The sequence below is a fragment of the Phyllostomus discolor genome, chromosome 3 (assembly GCF_004126475.2).
Source record: "Phyllostomus discolor isolate MPI-MPIP mPhyDis1 chromosome 3, mPhyDis1.pri.v3, whole genome shotgun sequence".
NCBI classification, from domain to species: Eukaryota; Metazoa; Chordata; class Mammalia; order Chiroptera; family Phyllostomidae; genus Phyllostomus; species Phyllostomus discolor.
The window spans coordinates 112,135,525-112,148,462 of record NC_040905.2 but is presented as its reverse complement, the minus strand read 5'-3'; the positions used below and the strand labels follow the sequence as shown (position 1 = coordinate 112,148,462).

The following is a 12,938-nucleotide window of genomic DNA, read 5'->3' as shown; positions in this document are numbered from 1 at the left end:
TTTTTATTAAAAATATGTTATTTATAGTAAGATGCACGGGTACAATAGGCTTATTATTTTTAAATGAATCGAGGAAAGATTTTTGAAACTTCTCAGTCTGTTTCAATTTCTAATAGGGTAAATATTAATAGATAACTTATATGAATACAAATTCTTTCGTTTCCATAATAGTTTTTAGAAGTATAAAGGGGTCCTATGACCAAAAAAGTTTGAGAACCACTGGCTTATCGAAAAAGGCTCATAAGCCTGTCAGGGCTATTCCTGATCATCCCAGACCCAGGATTCCAACACCTTAAATCTGTCCTGTCCCAGCTTTCACCCTTTGGTTCTGCCACCACCACCATTGGAGGACTTGACCTTCCAGCCTATTCCAAGGGAATGAGCCTCCTTATCTCAGCAGAGCATGCTAGGCAGTTCCCTTCTCTCACCTCTAGAAGAGGTGACCTCTAGGAAAAACATGATCCTGGGTGAAATGACTGAGTACCTTTGTTTTATCTCCTTAATATTTAAGAGGGGAAAAATAAGATGTCTATAGGTATTCTCTGATGGTTTCACCTTCTGTCTTTGTGACTCTCTGCCTATTACAGGAAAAACCAACAGTTTTAGACAATATGCCTCATCTTTTTGTTTGTGGGCCAAGGAGGAACAGAATAGCCAACCCTCTTGAGTACAGTGTTTTGTCCCTAATGAAGTGGAAAGATCCTTTGCCCCATTACTCAAATCAGACTGTTTCTCCCAATCTTTAATAATAACTGCCCCTCATTTTTTGGATCATTTCCAAAATGCTGTCCTATGCTGAAAATTCAACCTCTCTCAGTGATTGGCCACCCTATCTAAAATTCCACATATCCACATACACACACAGAGTCCATATCCTCCTTCCTGTTTCATGTTTTCTTCTTAGAACTTAACACAAAACAAACTTTATATTTTACTTATTTGTTGACTGTTGGACTATGGTATAGAATGGAAGCATCAAAAGGCAGAAATTTTTGTCTGTTTTATTCACTGCCAAGTCCCCAGCACCTAGAACTGTGCCCAGCACAAAATAAGTTATTTCATTAATGAATGAATGAACAAGCCATGGGTCCTGGCCTGTCACATTCTGCAAGTCTATCCTGAATTCTCCATCCATACCATAGAAATTTCAAGGGTCTCTCACCCATTCCTGACTCCAAACTGCCCCCATATCAATTCCAGAAATTTGAAAGGCCATTTCCCATTCAAACCATCAAGCCCCTTGGCTCCCCCAGTCATCTGATTAAATATGGCTCTAAACCCTATCCAGTTGATCTTGCTATTCTCACATCTGTCCTATTGCCTCCATTACCATTGTTATTACCTCGGTTTAAGCTACCATCAATCCTGCCTGGGATTTACTGACACAGCTCATTAATTTCCAGTCTCATACCCTTCCAACATAGGCTCCAGAACTAAAACAGTGAGCTTTCTAAAACTGCAAATCAGATGACCTAGGCCTCCTGCATAAAGCCTATCAGTGGTTCCCCAATACCTAGAGGTTTGAATCCAAACTCCTTCCCGGAGGCCCACAACTTCCTTGTCCTAATAAATTACTTACAATTGCCCAACCCACCAAGAAACAACCCCAAGCCTTTGCCCATGCTAGTCCCACTGTACCAAATGTTCTGCTTCCATCTACCTGGAAAGCCATTGCTCAATCTCAAGACTCACCTGAAGTACAATACATGCACTTTCCTAAAGCATTCCTGACTCTACACACTCTATGTTATTTATAACTGAGCTCCTAGAGGTCAGGAACTGTCATGACTCCATCTGTGCATCCTCAGTGCCAGGTATATTGCAGGGACATAATAAAGATTTTCAAAGAGTGAGTGAATGTGCATAAATAATGAAAGTCCACCCTTCCACAAAGCCTGTTCAGGTAAATCAGAGTTATAGCTTCCTTTCACACTGCCAGGCTAGTTCCGGAATCCCCAGTTTACTCTACCCATATTCATTTCTACATAGCCCTCTACTAGGTATTTTTAACCCCATCATCAGAAAAGGGGATGAGAGGGAGCGGCTAATGTATATAGCAAATACATTATACAGAGCAAATATCTACCAAAAACCCAAAGACCAGCTAAAACAAATCTTACATATATAACTTTAACCCTATGTATGAAAAGGGTCTTCTACATACCATGTGATCATCCCAATTTAGCAGATTTGTACAATGTCTGATGAATCGAACTGTGCAATTTCAAAAAGGGGCAGGAAGTTATGTAGACATCCTCTATTAGTAGAGGCCCGTCCACAAAAGTTTTCAAAATAAGCTGAATACAGCAAAAATCATGGTCTCAAAGAAACAGTTAAAGGAGGGAATTCCATATTAAGAAATCACTAGTTTAGTTGAACCTTGTCTTTCCCTATCTTCCATCCAGTACTAAACTTTTCCTTATAAATATACAGTGTACACAATTTAGAGAAAAAGTAAATTTATCAAGTTTACACTATTTGAGGTTAAAAAAATCAACAAACCCATCCTAGCATTTTTCTTGTCTGCATCTTTAGAACTTTGGTCTGTAAACTGAAAATAAAATTACTCATAAATTAACAAAAATGAGTATTGCCAAAGAGTCAAAGACTTGGCAATTTCCAGACATAGTTAATGATTACATGTTTTTATTTTTGAAATTCAAGTAATATCCTGTTCAAAGTACCACTTAGAGAATTGCTATCGTTGCCATACTTAATTTAACGTAGCACAGCACAACTCCATTCTCTGGAATCTGTCCCACTGTCCCTGAGGACAGAGCCTTCAACACTTGGACCCTAAAGATGTCAATGTGTCTAGCAGGATTACATCTACACTGCACTCCACTGGCACCTTCAGAGTCGAGAGCAAGAGCCACTATCCTACAGAGAAAAACATTTGTCATGGCAGAATCTCTTGAGTGAACTGCAAAGTATAGTTTCTGGCCTCGTCAATGTAGCATTTAAAACTCTCTAGGTAGAGGTAATTATCAGGTGAAAAATTTTTCTACTACATCTATATTATTCAACTGCTAGCAAAATTAATAAAGAAAAATCTGGAGAAGCAATAAAGCACCCTCACCAGATAACCAGTGAGTAAATGATATGGGGAACTCCAATCACAAGCAAAGAAAATATCAGTTGACCTATTCAGGTCTTCAAATTCAACCACGTACTGTACTGTCTGATTTGAACTGCTACTTCTCCTTCTGAGGATTCCCTTTCCTGGGGCTTTTCACTGTATAATTATGCAACATGTGGGCACCACAAAACATATAATATAGCTTTACAAATTTAGGCTTTTAAAAATCAATGTGATTTTCTCTACATACTTCCTAAACAGATGTTCCCCTCAATCAGGAAGATTTTAGTAAAACATAAGGACTGTTTTTTTAAAGTGTTAGTTATTTGGAATCCTTACTTTTGGTCCCACTTACTTAAACATCATTTCTTAGTCCTCAAAGATTTTTGTCCTATATGAAATAAGAAAAATGAAATAAAAGAAGCTCAATGAAAATATCAAGAATAGCAGTAAGGAGCTTAAGACTGGGACAAGGGACCAGATACTAATCTGAGGGGCTGGGGGTAAAGGATCTAAACACTGCTCTGGGTACATTGCTCACTTTCAAATTACCTGGCGCCTTGAGAAGTTCAACATTCTAAAATGCTACAGCCTATATGATAATACAAATACCATGATAAGAAAGCATCATTAAATAAAACTGGAAGCCGAAAATGCAAATATTTTTTAAAAAGAGACCTAGGCAAAAGCAAAGTACACTTAGGGGTATATGAGTCCCTTTAATTCTCAGAGTCCTACAGGGCTGAGCTGATTTCTTTGTCCCAGCAAAAGGAGGCCTAGACAGGAGAAAGGTTTTAGTCTTCACATTGTTAGAAAAGAGCATAGAGAAAGGTTTTGAGACTTAAGGGAGACCAATGAAATGCAAAAGCAATTTCTGAAAGTACTTCCAAGTTCTGACTGTAGCACTTCTGTACCCTGACATTCATCATACCTGCCCCTAGAATTTCAGACACATTAACAGCCAACTGGCAAGGAAATGCATTTTCAAAGTTCTCCTTCCTTCTAAAGGTCTAATCTAGGTCAGCACTGCCACAGTATGAACAGATGTGTGATTATCTGACTCATTAGAGGAAAAGTCCCACTGGCCCTGAGATGCCCCCAAAGTAAGGTATCCCGAGACAACACCTGATCTGCCTCTAGATACTAACACTGGAAAGAGATTATTTTGTTTTGTTTTTTTCAACACAAACAGGATTGGGAAGGGAGGTGACTAGGCAAAGAAATGCACGTACCTTTCAACTGGTCAACAACACTCTGACCAAGGCGTTCAGTAACTCTCCCATCCTCCATTTCATACCGATCATCTAGGTATTTTGCAGTGGCTTCGGAAATGTGAACCTTGCCAGCCACTCCCAACTGCTCCATGAGATTGGCCAGGTTCACGTCATTGGACCACACATCGAATTTAAACCTCCTCATGCCTAAGATGCCACACAAGACAGTCCCTGTGTGAACGCCGACACGCATGTTCACCATCTCTTTCTTCTCCTGGCAGAAGTGCTCGATGGCTCTTATCATGCCCAAGCCCATTTCGATGCAGCAGTAGGCATGGTCGGCCCGGGGCTCAGGGCATCCTGCCACACAGTAGTAGCAATCTCCCAGTGTGCTGATTTTCTCACACTTAGTCTCTTCACACAACCGGTCGAAGCGACCAAACAGATCATTGAGGAGACCCACCAGGGCATGAGCAGACTTGTTGGCACTCATCTTGGTGAAGCCCACGATGTCTGCAAATAAAATACTGACCTCTTCAATCTGCTGCATCTTAAATGGGCGGAATGCTATAGGGGCTTTCTGTATGGAAGACTTTTTCTTCCTGTTCTTGGGGCTGGAGGTGGCATGCCTTTTCACAGAATTCTCGCTCTCCTCATCCCCCTGTTTCATCAAGTCATCAGCTATGATTCTTGGCATCACAGAATGAATCATTCTCTCTTTTAGGGCTTTTTCCACTTCCAGATCCTTTCCGTGCATAATCGACTGTCCCACCTTGAGGAAGGTGCTCCTGGATCTCACCTGGGACATGATAAATAGGTGAATCCCAATGGCATGAATACAGACATGGAGCAGGGCTCGGCTCAGCAGTTCCCAGTGCGGGGGTCCTGCTCCAGGCGAGGGGAAACAGTCTTCATCTCGGAAATGATAGCCAAAGGTCTCAAAAAGAACAGAATAGGTCACTCCCAAAAACAAGCTGAAGTACAAAGGTAAGTGCATGACGGTGTAAAGCAAAAAGAGCACTTCAATGCACATGGAAAAGCTCCCCACTTGAGATAAGCAAGTGTCTCTGGGCTTAGCTGCGGGAGTATGATTGAAGCTGTCAACACGTCCTGAGAGAGGTGTCAGAACCTGAAACTGGGCAGCCAAGGTCAGGGCGAACACCAGGAGGGTGAAAACCAGAGAGGTCCACACATAATGTCGGGCATACAGCTTGGTGAAAGTAAAGAGGAAAAAGCCCACACACACCATGAGGAAGCAGAGAGCCGGGGCTACCATGACAATCAGTTTGGATCTCATGTGGATACCAAAATAGATGCTCCAGAGCAGGCAGGCAAAGCCGATATAGAAGAGCGCGTACCGGAAGCGGCGCTGAGTTTGCGGGAAGCAGCGCTCTAGGCAAGCCTCCTCTAGGTTCACTGAGTCGAACTTGGGATCCCACCACCGGCTGGAAGCCCTCTCGAACAGCTGAGGCAGCTTCTTCTGCCTGCGCAGACGGCCTCTGGCGCCCACTCTCCGAGGGACGCCCCCTGAGTCCCCGGAGCTGCTACAACTGGAGGAGATGCTGTACTTGCAGTGTTTGGGGTGGTTGTTGGACGACAGCTGTTTGGGGTTGATTTTGACCCTCACGCTGCTGCTGTCTCCGCTGGAGTCACAACTCACCTCGGTGCTGTGGTGCTGCAACAGCTGCTGGTGGGGCGGGGAAGCCATGTTGCGGCGGGCCCGGAGCCACACCAGGCCAGGATCACCGCTACCTGTCGGCGAAACAAGCTGAGTTAGGTTGGTGTTTATTCCCACCCAGGTACACGCACCTGAAGGCCACGAACTCTATCCATTTTCTAAGTGGCGAACCCAGTGGTCCACTTGCAAAGGCACCATATGCTCACAAAACCGCGGTAATGTCTAATCAGCGCTTCCAGAGTCCCCCCTCGAGGCCGACCCCAGCCACCCGAGACGTGCCCGCAGTGCCCAGGGTCCGCGAGGCGGCGGCCACGGAGTCCGCGGCGCCGCCCAAGCCCGCGGCGCGTCCCCTCGAATACACTCGCCTGCTGCACCCACCGCGGCGGCAGTGGAGGGGAGTCCTCTCCGAGCACTTTCACGCCGCCTGCCGCTCCGGCAAACGCGGCTCTCGCGGCGGTTGCGGTGGGCCCCTCATGCTGCGCAGAACGCGGCGCCTCCACTGCGTCAGGCCGCCCGCCGGACCCCTCTGTCCCGCCCCGCGGGAGGCGGGCAGTGAGTTTGCGGAGCCCGCGGCGCTGCGGCCGTCGGCGCGACCCGTCTTAGAGGGGCCTGCTCCCAGCTCCGCCCGCCCGCTCCCAGTCGCCAGCGACGACCCAACGGGCTGGGATGCCCAGGGACAGGGAGCCGCCCCGCACCAAGCTCAGGGCGCTGGCCCCTCAGCCGGCGGCCCGTGTGCGGCACTGCCGCAGAGCCCGCTCCGGCGACGCCGGCTTGGGACGCCCGCCCGGGGCAACCTTCCAAGCTAGAGAAGCCGCTACAGCCACCGCCGCAGCCACTGCCGAGCCCCACGGTGCTGCATCCTCATGTCGGAAAATACGCGGCCTCGGCCACCACCCCCGATCCCCTCACCCGCCCGCTGTCACTGACAGACTCGCGCCCGCGCCGCCCCTGGCCCCGCCGTAGCGCGCACGCGCGGCCAGCGCACCCTGCCGCCTCCAGCCTCGAATACGCGCACGGTGCGCGCGCCGGGCTGACGGGGCTGACGGGGCTGACGGTGGTACGGGCGGGGGCGGGCGCGCGCTGCGGCTCCGCCCTCCGCCCCGGGGCAGCGCCGCGCCGGGTGTGGGCCGCTAGACTGGCCGGGAAAGTACAATTGCTTGGGGTTCGTTCCTGACACCCGTTCTAGGAAACCTACGGAAGACTGCTCGTTAAGGAGCTCCTGGGGTGCGACGTTGAGAAAATGAAAATTGTTTACCCTCCCTTTCAGGACACCTTCTTTATACATAGAAGTTTGTTACTATTGTATTTGCCTGAAGGAAGGGGCCCCTTTCTCTATAAGCAATGAGCAATGCTCCCCTAGAGCACTAGACCCTTCCTGAGCTTGCTCCCCTGGTGACTATCACGGTCTGAACCCCAGCCTCCGGTGGCCAGGTGGACAGGCCTCCAGGAGCTGTGGTTGCCACTAGAAAGCTGGTGCCAGTGAGAACCAGCTCCTTCAGCTCCAGAGTTTCCCTTCCCATACCTGGGTCATTTCCCCCTCTTCAAGGACCACTGTTTTTCCTTTTCCACAAATGAAACTTGCAAAGCAATCTGCTACCCAGTCAAGAGTCCTGCAGTGGCCTCCATAAGTATTGCCTGCACAGTCCTATACTCCCCAGTGTGCCAATCCTGGCCCTTCTCCCCGTACCTCACAGTACCTCCTGCCAGTCATAGGAGTCTTCTCCCTCCCTCTCGCACCCCCTAGGCAGAGCCCACCACAGGTTTCTCTGTTGAATTAGAAATAAGGTAAAATATGGTCTGTCCACATAATAGAATATCATTCATATATAAAAAATGAATACAGACTGATTCATGCTATAATCCGGACAAACCTTGAAAACACGATACTTAGGGGGAAAAAAAAGCCAGTCAGAAGAAGACTACATATTGTATGGTTCCATTTATGTGAAGTTTCAGAATTGGCAAATCCATAGAGATAGAAAGCAGATTAGTGATTGCCAGCAGCTGGGGGATGGGCATGGGGAATGCTAATGAGTAAGGGGATTCTTAGAGGGGTGATGGAAATGTTCTGGAACTAGATGAAAGTGGTAGACACACAACACTGTGAATGTACTAAATGCCACTGCGTCCTACATTTTAAAATGGTCTAAATGGTAAATATTATGTGTATGCAACCAAAATAAAGGAAAAAGAAATAATACAACATCATTGCTGTGGTATTTCTGCCTAAAGTGCACAACCTCAATCTAATCATAAGAAAACATCAGACAAGCCCAAATTGAGAAATATTTCTTCCAAGTAATTGACCAGTACTCATCAAGAATGTCAAGGTCAAGAAAGACAGAGACTGAGGTACTATCACAAACTGGAGAAAATTATTAAGGGATGCAACAACTAAATGGAACATGGGATCTTGTTTTGGAACCTAAAACAGAAAAGGACAAAGAAATAAGGTCTGCAGTTCAGTTAATAGTATCACATTGTGCCAATGTTAATTTCCTGGTTTTGAACTTTGTACTATGATTATGTATGATGTCAACATTAGGGGAAGTTTGGATATAAGGTACAGGGGAACTCTAGTGTTTTTGCAACCTTAAGTCTAAAGTTGTTTCAAAATAAAAGAAAATGGTTAAAAATAAAAACAAACCATTACTGAGCATCAGCTGTGTGCCAGGTACCCTCACATATTCCATTTTTACAGATGAAGAAACTGAGAGGTTCAGAAGAGTACATTGTCCAAGCCAGAAAGTAAGAAAAAAAATAGTTTACTTACACTGAACATGTTGTAAGTGCTAAAAACCACTGGACACTTTCACTTGTAATCTGGTTGGTCCTTACCACAACCCTCTGAGGTAGATATTATTGTCCCTGTTTTAGAGATGTGAAACTGGAAGTTGAAGAGTGACATGCCCAAACTCACATGAAGGCTAGGGACAGAGTTTAGATTCAAAACCAGATCAAGCCCTGGTTGGTGTGGCTCAGTGGATTGAGTGCTGGCCTAGGAACCGAAAGGTTACCAGTTCAATTCCCAGTCAAGGCGCATGCCTGGGTTGTGGGCCAGTGCCCAGGCATGGGAGAGGCAGACAATCAAAACCAGATCAGACTCCTACAGCCACAACATTCTGAAAGGCCCTGACACCACCCTTTGTAAGCCTTATGGTGGCCTTTTATGTACCTCACCATGTTCTACATCCTGACACAGCTGGACAGGAAGCCCTTGGAGACAGCTCTCACCATTTATAATACACCATTTATAATGTCCTACTTCCTATTTTCCCTCAATAATCTGAGAAATGGACTCTCTGTGCTTTTCCTCCCCTCCCCTAATCATGTCATTCCACCCCCTGTTGGTAGTGACTTAGCATTTACATATTCATTAGTCATCAGATTTTTCGGCATAGATAATGATACACCCTGCCCCCTTCCTTCCCTCTTATATGTCTTCTGAAAGCAGCTGGGCTGTACTCCCAGCTGTGGAAACCTATAAATTGCCAGAGCCTCCCCATCTCCAGGTTAGAGCATGAGTCTTTCCAAAAACCCTTAAGATTGAGGACCATGTGCCTGGCACTGTGTGGTAGGCCATGGGTGCACAGTTCAGTGGCATTTAATATATTCAATGTTATACATCTCTGTCTTTAAGGGGTGTGTAGTAACTGGGAAAGATGGCGTGTGAAAGTGATGGGTAGAAAAAATGGAATCAGTTAGGCCTGATGACACCTTCAAAGGAGGATAACTACATTCTCATAAAGCCAAGACCTAGAGGACAGTCACTAGAGAGTCCTGGATCCCTTCTCCTCCACCCCCAGGAATCATAAGGGTGCCAGATACAAGACAGATATAACAGATTTCTCCGTCCATCCAATCCAGGCTGCTGCCAGATCTCTAGGGTTTCCTCTCCATCTGTGATGTGTGCAGAACTTCCACCAGATGCAGGACAAATCAGAATGTGTCCATACAAACTCAGCAAAAGTTCTCAGACAGCCTCAGTGGCCTCATCTCTTCCTTGCTCTCCCTCACACAAAAGTTCACCTTATCAATCCATTCATCAGTGAGGGCCTCGACTTCCAGCACCAGAAGTCACTTGGGTTGACAATCATGACTCACTTTGGGATAAGTAGCTTGGAAACCCCCTGCCCCATCCCTGTTGAGTTACACAAAGGCACATAGACTAGAGTATAAATGCATCAGGACACAGATAATCACGATGTAAACCATAATACAAGTCTCCTGGGTTTATGAAATACTTTACAACCCCTGCTGGGTGGCTCTGTTGGTTGGAGCATAATCCTGATGTGCCAAGGTTGCAGGTTCAGTTTTTGGTCAGGACACATATAGGAAGCAACCAATGAGTGTATGAATAAGGGGAACAGCAGATCGACATCTCTCTCTCTCTCTCTCCCCCTCATCAATAATTTTTTTATTTATTTTTAAAAAGAAATATTCAATAGTTTGCAAGAGGCTTATAGCTATACTCCTTCCTCTGATTCTCACAACAGTACTATGGAATGCAGGGATACAGAGGCAGGCACTGGAGGTCACAGAACCAGCCCATGACAGCAGTGCTCTAGAATCCCCAACTTCCCAGCCTGCTAGTCCCTTTGTTCCACCCTGATAGTGATAACTACCCCTGTGGTTGCTATCTTTTGAGGAAACAAAGGTTCAACCAACAAATATTACACAGAGGATTTGAACTCAGGTGAGTCCCTGAATGCTACACTCAATTTACTACACCTTTTAACTCAGCTACACTCAATTTACTCCTGTTCCATCCAGTCCCTTTTGCTCATTGGTATTAGATCCTTGGTACATACACGGTGCTGAGCAGCCAGGCCACAGGCTGGCCAAGATCAGACTCTCAATCCAGGGCAGGGCCAGTACTGCACTCTGGATCCCACACCCATAATTAAGGGATGTGTCAGTTTGCTGTTGCTGCTGTAAAAATTACCACAAATTTGGTTGCTTGAGACAACAAAAATTTATTGTCTCACAGTTCTGGAGGCCAGAGGTCCAAGATCAAAGTGTCAGCAGGGCTGTGTTCTCTCTACAGGCTCCAGGGGAGAATCCTTCCTTGTCTCTTCCAGCTTTTGGGGGCTCCTGGCAGTCCTTGGCTGGGGGCTGCACGGCTCCAATCTGTCTCCATCGGCACAGGCCTCCTTTGTCTTAGGATCTCTAATCTCTTTCTGCCTCATTCTTATAACAACAGCTGTCATTGGATTTAGGGCCCACCCAGGCAATCTAGGATGATCTCATCTCAAGATCCTCAGATTAATGATGTCTACAAGGACCCCTTTTCTACATAAGGTCACATTCACAGGTACGAGGGATCAGGAGTTAGAATATCTTTTGTGAGGACATTATTCAACCCACTATAGGAAGGAGGCAGGTTTAGGCCTACAGTGTCACCACGTTCTTCAGTGGGGATGGGGGTGTGGTGGTTGCTGCTCCTGCAACAACCCTGGAACAGGACAGGCCTTGAGTGCACAAGTGGCAGAGCCAAGGCTAGGTAGCCGGTCATCCAGGAATTGGGAAAAGGAATCAGGAAAGAGAGCCAACCTGCTGTTTCCCAGGGCAGTGAGCGAGCACAGCACTGGGCTGGGCAGGTGGAGTCAGTGGCTCCTGAGATTCAGGGAGATTGGAAAAGACACTAATTCTAAAGGGCTGAGGCTGTGTTCCCAGGATATCCTAAAATCGCATTCCTGGGCCACTCAAGTATCCCAAGAAGGCGGAAGTTGTGTTAACCGCTTCTGCTGCAGCCAGGCTACCACATCCTACAAGGGACTAACCTCCTTTGACTCCAGAGCCCAGAGCTGGGCTTCCTCCTGACTCCTTATCAGCTGAGCCTGTGGTCACAGTGCCATTTGCAGCAGGTGTCGCTCCACCAGTGCCCAGGCAGGAAAGGTGGCCATGCAGGAGTACCCTGGCTGCTAGGATAGGAGCAAGGTAGGGAGCTGGCTGCTCTCTCCTTCCTCATTGGCTCAAGGTGGAGGTCAGAGATGCCCAATTCTGGGCTTCAGTTATTCAACACACACTTTACCTGCTCCCAACAAGCAGGGTCAGCAATAAGACATGGGCAGAGGAGAGAAAATGCTTTGGAGACCTGCAAATCCCAGTAGGGCCCAGGGAAGGTGACAGAGTCTCTTGAAGATTCTATAAGAGGCAGCAGGATTGTGTGACACTAAATCAGTGGGCTCTGCAGTAGGACTTCCTGGCTTCAAACCCCAGCTCCACAGCTTGCTGTGCAACCTTGGGCTAGTTACTTAACCTCTCTCAACCTTAGCTCTCTTCTCTATAAACTGAGAATCAAAATAAAAACCACTTCACGTGATTGTTGTGAGAATTAAATCAAACAAGCCAAAGAAAGCACTTAGCACAGTACCTAATCTGTAGTAAACATTCAACTAATTCCAGCTATTATAAGCCATCAACTTCAGAGGTGAACCTTGACAGCAAGTGTGAAGTTTGATTTTATGTGTCAACTTGGCCAGACTATGGTACTCAGTTGTTTGGTCAAACATCAGTCTGGATGTTGCTGTGAATGTATTTTTGGATGTGGTTAACATTTAAGTCAACTTGAGGAAAACATACTACCTCCATAATGTGGTGAGCTTCATCCAGTAAATCCAAGAGAAAAGACTAAGGTTCCAGAAGGAGGAATTCTGCCTTGGACTGCCTTCAGACTTGACTGCCACATCGACTCTTGCTGAAATTTCCAGTCTGTCGACTTCCCCTGTGGATTTCAGACTTTCCAGGCCCCACAGTCTCTCTCTATAAATACACATCTTATTGATTCTGCTTCTCAGGAGACTCCTGACTAACACACCAATACTGAGTCTTCCAATCCATGTTCGTGGCTGGGAAGAGGGGCCAACGTGAGGGGATGAGGCAATGCTTGGTCATGGAGAGAAAAGGAAGTAAAATAAATGAAGCATACACTCGGTACTTTACATGTGACAAGAGGTGAGCACAT

At 46.4% G+C, this 12,938-nt stretch overlaps 1 protein-coding gene across 1 annotated transcript in view; it reads right to left on the bottom strand.

Moving 5' to 3' along the window:
• The window catches only part of ADCY9 (adenylate cyclase 9), a 157,420-nt gene extending 150,514 nt beyond the window's left edge, over window positions 1–6,906 (bottom strand). Inside the window, exons 1-2 of the mRNA XM_028523512.2 lie at window positions 6,337–6,906; window positions 4,312–6,045 (exon numbers count right to left, since the gene is read on the bottom strand). Of these exons, the coding sequence (XP_028379313.1) occupies window positions 4,312–6,001 (1,690 nt within the window). The 5' untranslated portion in view covers window positions 6,002–6,045; window positions 6,337–6,906. The remainder of the gene's footprint in view (window positions 1–4,311; window positions 6,046–6,336) is intronic.
• Between the last annotated feature and the right edge of the window lie 6,032 nt (window positions 6,907–12,938).